Source organism: Medicago truncatula, chromosome 8 (genome assembly GCF_003473485.1).
Source record: "Medicago truncatula cultivar Jemalong A17 chromosome 8, MtrunA17r5.0-ANR, whole genome shotgun sequence".
In the NCBI taxonomy this organism is placed as follows: domain Eukaryota; kingdom Viridiplantae; phylum Streptophyta; class Magnoliopsida; order Fabales; family Fabaceae; genus Medicago; species Medicago truncatula.
The window spans coordinates 33,753,395-33,768,604 of record NC_053049.1 but is presented as its reverse complement, the minus strand read 5'-3'; the positions used below and the strand labels follow the sequence as shown (position 1 = coordinate 33,768,604).

General features: G+C 31.4%; 2 protein-coding genes across 2 annotated transcripts; both read right to left on the bottom strand.

Moving 5' to 3' along the window:
* Nucleotides 1–878: 878 nt before the first annotated feature.
* LOC11443166 (phosphoserine aminotransferase 2, chloroplastic) lies at nt 879–2,563 on the bottom strand. The gene has a single exon (XM_003629115.4). The coding sequence runs from the start codon at nt 2,443–2,445 to the stop codon at nt 1,159–1,161; it is 1,287 nt and encodes a 428-aa protein (XP_003629163.1). The 5' UTR covers nt 2,446–2,563; the 3' UTR covers nt 879–1,158.
* Nucleotides 2,564–5,316: 2,753 nt separating this feature from the next.
* On the bottom strand, nt 5,317–8,768 carry LOC11441109 (G2/mitotic-specific cyclin-2). The gene is made up of 11 exons (XM_003629114.3): nt 8,711–8,768; nt 8,428–8,560; nt 8,238–8,294; nt 7,626–7,671; nt 7,379–7,522; nt 7,161–7,286; nt 6,449–6,538; nt 6,111–6,332; nt 5,915–6,013; nt 5,655–5,833; nt 5,317–5,467 (listed from the first exon to the last, which is right to left on the bottom strand). The coding sequence occupies exons 1-11, from the start codon at nt 8,766–8,768 to the stop codon at nt 5,317–5,319; spliced, it is 1,305 nt and encodes a 434-aa protein (XP_003629162.1).
* Nucleotides 8,769–15,210: the final 6,442 nt, after the last annotated feature.

The window sequence follows — 15,210 nt, the reverse complement described above, 5'->3', positions numbered from 1 at the left end:
ATTTAGAAGTGTCAACGTAACACTACTATTTATTCAAATGAGTTCATATTATATGGGTGCCACTTAAATTTGTGAAATATATGAATTTCGACCTTGTTATCGAAAGAGTGTGTCATAAAGATATTACTATCATTTTTTTTTTCTTTCTAATATAAAGAGATGAGATGGTAAGGTGGGTTAGATAGTTCAACTTATTTAAGTTAAAAATTATAAAATTAATATAACAATTAATATACTAACATTTTTCATTAAAAAAAAAAACAGACATTGAAAGTGCATTTCATTCGGTAAAATGAAACATAGACATTTGAAATAGATGAGTGCTAAGAACACTCTCTTTTGTACATTATCTCAAATATTCATTCTCTTATTGGTTTAAATTATTATGATCTACACATTGAAAATAGAACTCACACAAAGTGGTGGAACATACATTGATTTCATCCAATAAAAGAGTGAGTGCCGGAAATAGTGTTCAAAAGTGAGTGTTATTAGCATTCCTCTTTGAAATATTAGGTATGCGATTTGAACACAAATTTTGGGACATTGTATGCATCAACAAGGTGGTGTGGATCTTGCATGAAAATTGAGACGAAAAAAATTGTAAGCGATATTTCCTTTGTGAGTTTGAATGAGAGGGGAGAGTTTGCGGCTCCACTTTCATATTTCTAAAATAAATAAATGCTGCGTCGGCTTTTTGCTTTGTTTTAAAGCATTGTGGCAGGGGGTGTGCTAGACTGCCAGCATAGGTTATTGGACGTCTCATAGGAGCAAGATTTTCTTCTCTCCCTGCTATTCACGAGTTTTCCATCCAACAACCAAGCATGAAATATCACAAAATTACATGTGGATATGAGGATCAATTTAAAACACACACATTCATTGTTCAATGTTTCATCTTCATTGACTTTATTGAGGTTTGAAACTACATTTCATCTTACATTCACTAATATCACATGGGACTCACCATACAACAAACTTCCAAATTATTAATAAATTCCAAAACCTTCCTAAACCCTTAGCCATCCCTTTTGACCAGAATCAAAATCATCCCAAATTGTAAATAAGTACTAACTAACAACAAAACAGAAATTGAAACAACAGAACAAACACAATAAGCCAAAACTGCTAGAGACAAGTGCATATACTAAACACAATCTAAGCATGCTTTGCTTGAAAATTCTTCATGAAAGCCACCAACTTCTCAACACCAGCCAAAGGCATAGCATTGTAAATTGAAGCTCTCATACCACCAACAGACCTATGTCCCTTAAGCTGAACCATATTCTCCTTAGCAGCTTCCTTAATAAACTCACCTTCCAACTCTGATTTCTCCAAAGTGAAAGGAACATTCATCAAAGACCTAACAGATTTCTCAACAGGACACTTAAAAAACCCATTACTCTCATCAATAGCATTGTACAAAATCTCAGCTTTCTTCTTATTCTTCTTCTCAACTTCAACCAAACCACCTTGTTCCAACAAATCCTCAAAAACCAAACCACACATGTAAATCCCATAACAAGGTGGTGTATTGTAAAGTGAATTGTTCTCAGCATGAATCTTGTAATCAAGCATCACAGGTGTCAAATCTTGAGCATTTCCAATCAAATCATTTCTCACAATCACAATTGTTACACCAGATGGACCCACATTCTTCTGAGCACCAGCATAGATCAAACCAAATTTCGAAACATCAACAGGTTTGGAACAGAAATTTGAAGACATATCAGCCACCAAAATCCCATTTTGATTACTGGGTGTTGGATAATTCTTATACTCAACACCATGAATTGTTTCATTAGCACAAATATGCAAAAACCTAGCTTCTGGGTTCTGTTTCAATTCATCAAAAGATGGAATCTTTGTATACTTTTCAGATTTCCCAGACCAAATCACACTTGGTTTACAATACTTCTGACCTTCTTTCACAGCTTTATCACTCCACGAACCCGTAACGACGTAATCAACGGCGTCGTCGGGTTTGCAGATATTCAACGGCACCGCCGCGAACTGGGTGGTGGCGCCGCCTTGAAGAAAAAGAACGGAATATTCCGAGGAGATATTCAAAAGGGTACGCAGATCTGACTCAGCTTTTTGGATAATGGAGAGAAATTCTTTACCTCTGTGACTCATCTCCATGACGCTCATGCCGGATCCACGCCAGTTGTAGAGCTCTGATTGGGCTTTGAGGAGGACGTTTTCAGGGAGGGTGGCGGGTCCAGCGGCGAAGTTGAAGACGCGATCTGAGGAATGGGTTTGGGTTTGGGGCTGGGCTTGGGCTTGGTGGGTGGTGGCGGAGCATTTGATTGAAATGGGTTTGAAAGTGGGGTTGGTGCGGAGGGAGATGGTTGAGGTGAGTGGGGTGATGGGTTTGTTGAGGAAAGGGTTGTTGGTTTGGGGGAGGAGATGGGTTTGTGGTGAAGTTGTCATTGATGCTGCCATGGTAGAGAGAGAGAGAGAGAGAGAGAGAGAGAGAGAGAGATGAAATGAAAAGGGAGAGTGATGTTTTTTCGCGCAAAGTTTCGTTTTAGGTGGTTGGTGAAGAGATCTGAATCAAAGGTAGTAGAGAGGGAGGGAGAGATTTAAGGGTTAATTATTATAAATATATTTTTGTTAAAAAAATGAAATAAGAAATAATAATTTTATTATATGAATTTGGACAAATTTTTATTAAATTATTTCTAAAAAATATATGATACTATTATAGTTTTCTTTTGTACAATGAACTAATTAATTAGACTACATATAATGAACTAATGAATTAAACTATATTTAAAGCACGGACTTACGTTGATATATTGTAAACTTATACAGAATCATAATGGGTGTTGTATGTAATACTAAATATATAGTTAGAATGTTTAAAGATTTAACTAATTTGGATTGTCATAGTGGTATTAGCTTAGGATCTGAGAGTGTACTCCTCCTTGAGATTTTAGGTTCGATTCTCATTGATGTCAATTTGGATGGATTAATTTAACTTTTTAAAAAAAAAAGTTTAAAGATTTATTTATTTTTTGTCAAGATATGTTTAAAGATTTTGATTGTATGATTTTGAGATACAAAGTCATATTGTCTAAATCAAATAAATATAATCTTTGCTAAAAAAAATATTATATCCATTTTAAAAAATTATAATTCAAATATTAAAATAGTATATAATTAAGTAGAATGGTCAAAAAATCAAAATGGGCTAGTCAGATGGGTCAGCCCGTCTAACAGCAGTTAACTGTTGTTGAAATTAAACTTCTCATTTAATGGTGTTTCTTAACTTTGTTTAAAATAGGAAAATTAATTTTTTTAAATCATTGGACACGAATATTTTGAGCCTAAATTTTTTGGACTATAACCTTGTCTTAAATAGTTAGCTATCTATCCAGGTTAATTCACATGAGTCACATATATAGTTCGTTTAGTAAAAAAAGGATCTTAAAATTTTGGACCTTGCATAATAAAGATTTTAGATCTTACATAATGGTGTTTATGAGAATAAGATAAGATCTTTTACATGTCTGTAAAAAAAAAAATATCAAGTAATCTAATATTTAGAAATTCACCTTTTAAAATGAATGAGTGAAATGTTGAATTCAAATCTTAACCTTATATATATTTTGTATAATATTTCAACCAATTAAACTAAGCAAACATCAGACATTATTGGAGTAATCAAATCACAACACCACTTGTAGAATGTTTATTTATACTACTATACTAATAATTATCATTATCATTATTTAAAATTCAACACAGTATCCCTCTTAAAAAAAATAAAAAATCAACATAGTAGTATAATTTTCAAACAAATTAAACAATTGAAGAAAATACGTCTAGTAACAACAAAACGGGGGTTGGTGGCGTACAATTTTTTCCCCTTATGACAAGGTAGCCACACTAATATTGGAACACACAGTTTTGATGGTCAAATTATTTTTTCTATGTTAAAATAAATTTTTTTGGTGGCCGGGATTCGAACCTGGACCTTGCATGATTGTGTGGTGAACAGCCTTGGATGGAGTTTTGGACAAGAAGAATTTTCTCATTAATTCAACCCACCAAACTCCTTAGGCTTTGTTTGGGAGTTTGGAGAGGAGGGTTTTGGAAAAAATGAAGGAGCAAGTGGAAGAAATAGAAGACATTGGGAGGAGATGGCTTTGAAGGTTAATTTTTTACTCATAATAAAAAAAAAACCTCATTTGGGGAACTAAAAAATTGTATTGGAGGAGGGTTTTGGGGGGTTATGGAGGGTTTATATGAATTTTTCAAATTCAATCTATGTTATTATAATATTCTTAAAATTAAAAGTATATTAATCATAAATATTAGTTTATCGTTCTCTAAAAAAATGTGAATGTTTTGTCCATTTTTCTATATATTTCTAACCTCAAAATCCTCCTTTTTTATAGGAGATTGAAGATTTCCATTTTACCTGATTCTCTCAATTTCTTAAAAGAAATGATGTGTATAACTTTTTCTTAGTCATCTAGATTTGTGACTAAAAATTCATCTCTTAAAATAGACAAGTGTAAAACATGGAGTTAAAACTTAGCAATGGACACTTTCATATAAACATGTATTTAGATTGTTTTTTTTTTTAATAAATCTATAAAATAATTTTGATTAACAAACAAATTTCAAATATATTTTCACCTTGTTGTGGACACTGAACTCAAGGAGTAAATATAAATCATTATGGTGTGACCGTTGGGGTAGATGCCATTGCCACGTTCCAGATGTGGCAAAAGTCACTAAAAAGGGAACTTCAAATGTAAAGGGAAAATCACTACAGGTTAAAAATTTAAAATTTAACCACCAATGGACCAACCTACAAAAATGACACATAGCACCTAGCACTAGTCAGATAGTAATTTACTTTACTCCATAAGGTGTAAACACAATCAAATGAGTCTACATCACCAAGCAGCTAAGAAAAGTATAGGCATATCAAATTCAAAATGAAAGGTAAAATTGAATTGAAGTTGCATAATCACAACTTAAAAGTTATAAAAGCATCAAATAAAGGGGGGCATATACATAAATTGTGTCTATATCCCATTATTTTGTTCAAAGAGAAAATACAGACATAAAAAAAGTTCTGAAATTATTATGTTCACCTATGGAACATGAACAACAAAATAAAAAATGACCAAAGAATAAAAGTAACTTAACATAAGATCTTGAGAAATGAATTCCATTTCCCTAGAACAAGCAACCAAAGTTGCTCTTTATGTTTTGTTCTTCTTAAACCCCCCAAAATCAGCAGCACACGTATATGGTATTGTTTGTAAGAAAGCTATACATGGCTTGCTCTCCTTCCTATGGCTGGTTCTTGTTCTCCAGAAGAAAACATGCTGGTTCACATTTAGCAGTGAAGCTAAATTTTGCTGAGCCATACTTCCTATGTACTCCTGTCAGTTTCCCGGCTCCGGCTTTCTGGTGGAATCCAACCATCAGCATAGAGCACTCTCTACAAGTCAAAAAAAGTTAATCACATCAGTGCCATGTTAAAGCATAAACAACTTACAACATCGTGTTCATAAGCTGTTTTCAGTTTACTTACATGATAAACACTTATACTATAATCGTTTAATTAAGTTGTTTATCGAAACAGTGCCCTGGTGGCTAGTTGAAAAGAGAGGAATAAGAATGCTTACAACAGCTGATCTTCCGAGTAGTTGGTGTGCCACTCGCATGTCTTGTTCCAGTGTTTGAAACCACTGACAGTGCATTGAGCTGTGTAGACAGCAGCAGCAGCAACCAAGGATGGTGGAAACTTCAGCATCTCATATTCCACCAGAGAAAGCTCAACCAAGAAAAAAGCCACCAGTTCAAGCTGTTTCAAAATAAAGAGTAAAGGAAATGAGTATTATAGTATAGTTAATGAAACTCATTTGGAAGAAATATCGGTACTCACTTTTTTGTCAGCTTGAGCAGCCTTCAGAAACCTTCTCATGAAAACATAAGCAGTTGGAAGAGACATGTTATACTGCAGAGTGTTGAGCATCGACTTCTCCTACGGTGTTTGGAAAGAAATCTCAACTATTAGTTACATTGAATTGAACGGACGCAACAAATGTGAAAAATTATTGCAAGATGGAAAAATATGTTACCATTTCGAGAATGTCTTTCCTTGTGTAAGCTCTGTCAGCGATATGGATCAGATCCGAAACGACAGGCACAGAAACTTCCTCATACTTGCATGCCAAAAGCATGGCAACAAGACCAACCAGCTGAAGTTTCTTTCTTACTACATTCTGCTTAGCCAAGAATCTGTCTATGAGATTAACTGTAAGAAACAGTGTCTCTTGCATGAGGTCGAATTTGTCATGAACCTGATATCGATCAAGCAAGCATATCAATATTTAAGCCGGTTACTAAATGACAAAGCATATCAATTTTGATATTTAAGCCGGTTACAAAATTTGATGCAGGAATATTTATTTAGTACCTCAATTAGCCAGTCAACTAATATAGCCCTCATCCTCTCATTGAGGTCAAGTTGTTCATCCATGTAGGCTGGTGAAACACAGCCAAGATACTGCACAGGAAGGTAATGTTGTTAATCATCGAAGTAAGATTCTATGTTTCCAAAACCAACTTAAAAATATGATTTTAGCGTCAATTATACATTTTCACCTTTCTTGTAATCATTGGATAGCAGTAAAGTATAAGATATAAGGAACAATAAATGGTAAATATCCAACATAACAGTGTTAGATATCAAATTTAAACACTATCTGTCAAGTGTGGTTACATGATCTACTTGACATGCAAAACCAGACGACATATATTGCAGATTTGGCTGAACCAACTTGCAAGATCATAGATATTCGAATCAGGGTTGGAATTTGCCTAAGCTTATGCATTGTAAAGATAATCAACCTCAAATCTACAATGCTTATGCATTAGTTTCACATCAAAATTTCAAAATTTGTCAGAACTAATCAATACACGAAGTTTCACAACTTGTAAGTTAAAATCTAACGCGACAATGTTAAATATTCTTAAGTGCAAATTCAATCACTGTCAAGTGTGGCTACATGTTCCACTTTACATGCAAAAGCACAAAACTTTCAAAAAAGTAGACTGATGTTTTAATAGAAAACAAAAATAAGCTCAATTCACAATATGAAGTTTAAAATTGTAATATAATCCGGTACCTCAATCTTTCTGTAGTAAGCATGGAGATCTTCAATATACTCCACAACAGCAAGAGAATTGTTTGCATCACAGCTATCAATGTCCAAAATCATCTCTCCCTCTATATCCTCCATCTCAACCTCTTCCTAAAAAGTAGTACAAGGCGACAAATTAATCATCGAAATAAATTTAACAAAAAATCATAAAATAAAAGAGTCTTTAAAACATAAAATAATACCATCTCAAGTGGATCACTATGCATTGGTTCAGTATGCTCCAAAGTCATAGGCTCTGGTTGGTCTTCTGGTGACTTGAGTTCATCATCAACGGCTATGGAGTTTCCAAACTCATTCGAATTCAATGGATTTGAATTCTTAGTTTTCTATTCAAAATCAAAACCAGGATTCAGAATTTAGTATAATAATGAATAATAATATATGCATCAATATCACGCAAATACAAAAGAAGAAACAAAGAGAAACTACCTCAGCATAGGATTGCTGTGAGCCAGCAATTTGTGCAGCAAACCTCCTAATTAACAATAGATCAACATAAAGTTTCATTAATTCTTCCTTTCATTACATAAATCATGGGGACAAGAAATGAAAGCACCCCAAAAATCAGCATCAATCAACTAGTTTGAAATTGAAAACAACATAATTTCATTTGACAATTCAGTACCATGGTCTATGGCATTAAATTTCAAAATTTTGCAACAATTTTATTACATATTTCCTAACAACAACAAAAGAAAACATAAACAAAAATCACTAAAAAGTCTCATCCTTAATCTGCACCAATCTACAATTGAAAACACCATAATTTCATTCGACATAAGGTACCATTCCATGACATTCAATTTCAAAATTTAACACCAGTTTTGATCACATAATTCTTAACAAGAACAAAAACAAAGCAAAAACAATGCATCATCCTCAACCAGCATCAATCTACATGTTTGAAATTGAAAATCCTATAATTTCACTTGACAATAAAGTAACATGGTCCATGACATTAAATTTCAAAATTGACACCAATTTTGATCAAATGTTTCCCAACAACAACAAAAACAAAACAAGAAATTGCATCATCCTCACCTTGTGATGGGTCTATGTCCCAGATCAGCCTGTTTCTTTTCACAAATCTCATGTTTTCTGATAAAACACAAAAAAGAAAACAAGACAAAACAATTAACCTTAAAGAAACCAAACTAATAATAAAAAAAAATAATCAAAACAAAAGAATCATAAAAATTAACATTCTGAATAAGAAAAAGAGAATAATTACTCAGACAACACCCTCTTGTGTACAACACAAGGGTAAGGTCGATCATGCACAAAATTCTGATTGATCCCTCCCAAAGCTCTTCTGTTCTGCCCAACAATTCTTCCACCACCACGACCCACTTGATTCATTCCTCCTAAAATTCAAAAAAGATTCAAACTTTCAATAACCCAATTCAAATCTTTAAATTAAAATCCATAAAAAACCACTTTTGAATCTTAAATCCTAAAAAAAAAATAAAAATAAATTGTTCCTTTATGTTCCAATCAAAATTCCAACAATGTACCTTGAAATTTTCTTGGCATAACTGCGTTGGAATTGTTCTCTTCAGAAGTATTCACCATGTTGTTGTTCTTTCCCTTAAAATTTTAATATGATTATTAAAAAAAAAATATAACAAACCCAAGAATCCAAACCCCAGAAGAAAAAAAAAAGAGATTTTTTTTTTTTCTGTAACCACTAGCATTCACTGACACACTAGTAGCTACCAAGATATGAAGAAGAAGAAACGAGAATAACGGGTATTTGTCTTCTGCAGAAACAAAAAATATGAAGATAGAAAAATAAAAAAGTTAACGGCTAGTATTTTCTGACCGTTGGATCATTGACTCTAGTTGGAAAAAAAATAACTTTTATTTTTCTTCTGTTTTTGTCTTAACAACGGTAACATGGTTGGCAAGTGTGAAACAAAGGAAAAAAGAAAAAGAAAAAATAAATCTGAATTTTAAATTATTAGTTATTATTTTAATTGGTCTTTTTGTTTTTTGTAATAATTTTTAAGAGTTTACTATGATTGAAAAAATTAATAAATTATTTTGGATTCTATTTTTTTTCTAAGTTTGACTATTCGTATGGGTTTTTCCTTCTAATTCTTTTACCTGTTGAATTATTTTCCTATGATTGGATATTTTTTGGGTCATTGGTATGTTTCCTTCTAATTCTTTTTTTACCTAAGGTTGCATCTTTCTATATATTTTTTGTGAAAAAGACATGTTTGCACTTTGCATTACGCTCCTATAGTCCTAATTCCGCTCTACCGCACCTTGTTTTTCTTTTTAAAAAAAAATCTTTTTTTTTTAAGTTTTTTTTTTATGAAATAAAGTTTAATTTATATATATGATAAAGTTTACAAAGTTTTATATATGTATGGCAAATTGGTCAAAGGTTTGTTGCTTGACTTTTTGTGTATAGAAGTTTTTTAATTGAGCGTGAAAAATTGACTGTGTCGGATCTTTGATGAAAATTAATCGTTCTTAACTTTGGTAAAACTTATACATAAAATATGATGACAATAAAAACATATGTATTTTTAACTTATCAATTAATGTGACAGCACGTGATTGAAAACATGTAAAAAACTTTTTTACATTGACATTGTAAATAAATTTGATTTTAATACATTGTCTAGAACATTTTCTATTGTATGTCATTCATAATCAAGTGTGCTTGTGAATTTGAAGATAACTATAATTGAAAATGAATTTTTCTAAGGATAAGAAGATTTATAATTGATTGACCATGTAAAAAATGTTTAATAATCAAGTATACATGTGATTTTGAAGATAACTATAATTAAAAATAATTCTTTCAAAAAAAATGCATGCATTGACCGGCAAAAAAAACTAAAATTGCATGCATTGAATTTTAATTTATATATATTTGGACAAAAATATATATATATATATATATATTCGATTTATTTGACACCACATCATTGAAATCATGCAAAAAAAAAACATCTGATATTAATTTCATACATTGTCTAGGAAATTTTCTACTATCAGTCAATCATTTTGTAGGAAATTTTCCACGACCAGTCAATCATAATCAGGTTTTTTTTTTAGATAGACGAGATGACAAAACCATCATAAACTCACAAACACAAAATGAAGGTACCAAAGTTCGAACCCCGATCATGACGTTCGGCCTAACAATTTCGGCATTTTTGTCAGTTAAGCTAGGATTTATGAGACAATCATAATCAAGTTTATGTATGATTAAAAATAATTTTTTCTATTGATAAGAATATTTATAATTGATTAACCATGTAAAAAATATTTAATAATCAAGTATATGTTTGATTTTGAAGATAACTATAATTAAAAATAATATTTTCTAACGATATGAACATTAATAATTGATTAACCCTGTAAAAAATATTTAAAGCGAAAGTGAAAATAAATCATTTAAATTATGTAATGTAACATGTTAAGATGCATCTATTTTTGTTGGACAATGCATGCATTTTTTTTTTGTGTGTATGCATTGACCAAAAAAAAAACGAAAATTGCATGCTTTGAATTTTTATTTTGCTTTTTTTATTTATTTTTATATATTTTGTCTAAAAGGCATGTATTAATTTTTCATTTTGACTGAAAGAAATATATTTTGCCTAAAAGACATGCATTGATTTTTCATTTTGACTAAATTCATACATTGAATGATATCGTTCAAGGAAATCTTTACATAAAAAAAAATAAAAAAATGATTCGGGGAAAGGTATGTAAAAAAAGAGGTGTAATGTTCAGTGGTTAAATGAATAGGAATGTAAATAATAAATCTAACAAAAACTAAATCAGATTCTGAAGGCTTGTAATAATAAATATGGAATGGATACAATAAGATAAGTATGGAGTACCACTTAGGAAGATGCTATTAAAAGTTAATTAAATAAAGTACGTTATGCTACGTTTCAAAATCTATGCTTAGTTTTTATAAAATTAAAAATAATGAATTCGTTTGAATGTTGGATCCTCTCAAGATCCTAGCAGTAGTATTTATCAAAGTGTTTTGATATTTATTATTCAGATTTGCAGGATATATGTATTGCCAAAAATTATTTCGGTACATGGTTTGTCTCTGTTTGGGTTCTTTGAAAGGAAAGGAATGATCGTGTATTCCAAAATACAGATTCCGATCTTTCAACCCTTTTGGCAAAGGTTAAAATAAACTCTTTCTTATGGTTGAAGTCAAAAGAGAGACTTTTTAGCTAGAGTTACTATGACTGGTGGAACCATCATCTCCTTTGTATGGGTGTCCACTTGTATTAGTGTTTCTCTGTTTTGTCTTTTTTTGGTGGTGTTGCCTAGTTAGGCACCTTGTTCTTGTAAATATTCTTGAGTGGGAGCCTTTTGCACGTCTTGTGCGGGGTAAACCACATTATTATTATATTATTTCATTTTAGTTTGTTCAAAAAAAAAAATTTCATCAATGACACGAATGATGCACTATATTGTCACTACAACATAACATAAATTTTAAGATTTTGCGAGAGTTAGAATAACATACTCTCATTGGATGTTTTTTTGGGTGATGTTATGATTCGAACCCCGAATCTTGCATACATTATGTATTATCCTTACTAATTGCGTTAAGTTCACGGGAATTCATTGGATGTGTATGTGTAACCAATTACACTCATCTTATTTTGTTTGTTAGCAAAAAAATATGAGTTAATCTTTTTTAAAAAAATAAATAAGAATCTATCTGTTAATTTAAATAACGTTTTTTTCAATTAACATAAATGTTTTGTCCATGTTTAAAATATTATGAGTGAATACTCATTTTAATCTTTGAAAAAGAAAAAACAAATCAACTTTTAGCTCATGATAAAAATGAACTGGGATCGTTTAGCCACTAACTTTTTACATTTGTTTGATTGATAAAAAAATATAGAGGAAAGAAAGTTAAAAAATAAATAAATAAATGAAAGTAGGGGCACCAAACTACAAAATGTTTGACAAAAAAAAATAGAGGAAAGAAAGTTAAAAAAAAAAAGAAGATAAAAATGAAAATAAAATAAAATGAAAGTAGGGGCACCAAACTACAAAATGTAAAAGCACTTGATATACATACTTTTTGAGGACTCAAAAGACATTACCGAGAGAGATGAGAGAAGTTGAGAAGAGAGAAATAAGTGAGAGAGAGTAAGGGAAGAGAGAAAGAAATAGAGTAAATTTGGTGTATTGTTTGGATAAGAGAGAGATGAGAGAAATAGAAAAGAGAAGTGTTGATTATATCTAAAAGTACTATAATACCCCTAATCCATTAAATTTGATTTAATAATGTATATGAATTTATTTAATTTATTAATTTAGTAAATTGTTCCAATTATTTTTAATTGGTTTAATTAACAAGATTTATTTAAATTATTATATTATACTATTATTTTCATTTTGACATAAATATAAATTGCTCCAATTAGTACACTGTATCCATTTCGTTTCGTTGTTATGTTTTCTAATAAAAATTAACATGTTGCCCCTTGATTTGAATGAGACAAAAACATAAAAAGGGCAGGAAGGGAAAAACAGTTATTGCAGCTCGTTCTCTCCACTTTCTTCGCAGCGTTGGAGAGAAATGGAAACACGTGTGACCCAGCAAAATTTATTCTCTCTTCCTAGTTTCTTTGATGTGCCAAACGGAAGAAATGGTGACTTTCTCCTCTCTTTTCCTCGTCTTTTTCTCTCTCTTCTCAATCTCTTGCATACCAAGCACACCCTAAGAGAGTAAGATCCCACGCGTATTTACATGTGCGATCAGCAGGTGCAACTCGACAATTGATAGGTAGTAAAACCCCATGAACTCGACAATTGACTGTTACATAATTCCAACAATTAAATAGAGGGGATTCAAATAATCCTAACCGCCGCTAACATTCTACAATCAAAGCAGGAAAACAGATTAAATTGCAAAACTTTAAACCCTTATTTTTATTTTATTTTATTGTTTTCGAATAATTAACGCGAATGATTTGGTTGAAAAGACAATCCCTATGGATACGATACTTTACTTACACTTTATTACTTGGTAAACGATTTGGTACACTTTCCTAAATCCGACCATCACCCATCCAAACTCCTAAACAAAGCCTAATGTGGACACATACTTTACAAATAATTACAGTTATTTGGCATCCTTCCAAATCTTTGAGATTATCAAATTGATTGGGTTATCCCTCCATGTTTAAAGTTAACAAGAGTGTTATAAATGCTGAACCAAGTTGGGTTTTAGAACAATGTCCTATGGTTTTGACGATAACAATGTATGAAACACAAAAGAAGGAATTTTGGTACTCAAGAAAAGCATGGGAAACTTCTGAAGACTTAGAAGATGATATAAAGAAAGGTGAACATAAAGTCAAAGCTCTGATAAGAAGATGTCTTGAAGTCCTCAATCAGGGTGAATCTGACCAGTTTTGTCTTCTTCTAAAAGAATGTTGCTTTCAACCTTTGAGAATACAATTTATCTTCTTCTAACCATGTGAAGAAACAAACAAACAAAGACATTCAAAAGCAAATAAAATGTAACAGATCATTATATAAGAAACAAAAGATTTCTTTAGTACTATTCAATGACATTATCCTATTGAGACAAAAAAAAAAAAATCAAATCTGATTAAGCTTCTCAAAGACGAATTTGATGAGTTGGCAATGTTCAAACGACGGCTATATTATTTCTTTCCTATTTAAGGACCTGAGCAGTTTTAAGAGATAAAGAGACTTCACATATTTTACTAGAGACAAAACTCTCTCAAGTTCAAAAGCATTCAACCACTTAGAAACATTCTTAGAAACTTAGGTTGTGATCCGACCTTTGATGATACTTTTAAAAAATGGCTTATACCTGAAAAAAATCGAAATCAACATGGGGTGAAATATGATTTATCTCAGTGAACTTCCCGACTTGGGAAAAATATAATCTTGCCATTGAACAAATTTTTTCATAAGATGTAAATATAATCAGGAAATTAAATATACTTGGTTAAAAGACATCACTTAATTACTATCCAGTCACTTATTCTTAAAAATATCACTTATAATAATATAAGCAATCCTCAAGGTTATTGAACATGGGAAAACCTCGATAACCTAAACCATTATAGAAATCATTTGGTAAGGTGGAAATAGATTAACTTTGATAAACGGTGCCCATTTACCCCTTCTTACATGTCCCGTGGTAGTAAGAGAATCCACCTAGCTAGATTTCACATTTAGGTTAATCATCATTCTTTTATGTAACATTCACCATTCAAGACCTTTTAGAAAGAAAGAGAACATGAAATGCCATATATATAGCCATATATGGGGATGTATCAAATGAGAGGGTGAGAGGACTAAATAATAGCCATTAGATTTAAGTCAACGGTTGAGATAGTGTTTAATTAGTATGCACATGTTTCCTTTTCATTTAGTTTCACGGTTTCCCCACGCGAAATTCTTTTCTTCGTCTCTTTCAACTTGCTCTCTAATCTCTATAACTCTGTCCATGTTCTGGATGTTAAAGCATGATTTTTATTTATTTTTAAATCTGTAGAATCAAACGTAGAGATATACAAAGGCATCTCACATCTGGTTCATATAAAATAAAATCTTCACTGTACTCTTGAAATTAAAATTGAAATTTCAAGGCTTCAGATCTATGTCCTATTATATGCCCTTTGAAGCTATGGATAATTGTTTTTGTTTAGGAAGCTTTACGTTTATAGTTCAAAGGAAGTTTCTTCATGTTTATGGTGGAAGACCAAGTTGATAAGGAGATTTATCCAATTTCATTTACACAAATTATGATTAATTTAAGAAACATTTTTTTTTAGTTACAGAGTTAATTTGAGAGATAAATATGGATTTTCAATTTTGATAGAATGAAATTATCAAAACCATCAAAAAGGGAACTTTAATCTAGCGTGTTGGTTATTAGTCTAGATTGTTGGGAGGAAAGCACACAAGAAAATCAAAGAACAGGAACATTGTTTCTGAGAGTGAGAGAGAGAAGAAGGAGGAAGAA

What these genes read in the sequence shown, in the direction of transcription:
- LOC11443166 (XM_003629115.4), bottom strand. Translation starts at nt 2,445, where the DNA reads ATGGCAGCATCAATGACAACTTCACCACAAACCCATCTCCTCCCCCAA.
- LOC11441109 (XM_003629114.3), bottom strand. Translation starts at nt 8,768, where the DNA reads ATGGTGAATACTTCTGAAGAGAACAATTCCAACGCAGTTATGCCAAGA. An exon ending in CACAAGAGGGTGTTGTCTGA is followed by an intron (nt 8,295 to 8,427) that starts GTAATTATTCTC and finishes GTGTTTTATCAG; the next exon opens with AAAACATGAGATTTGTGAAA. An exon ending in CTTACTACAGAAAGATTGAG is followed by an intron (nt 6,539 to 7,160) that starts GTACCGGATTAT and finishes CTTCCTGTGCAG; the next exon opens with TATCTTGGCTGTGTTTCACC.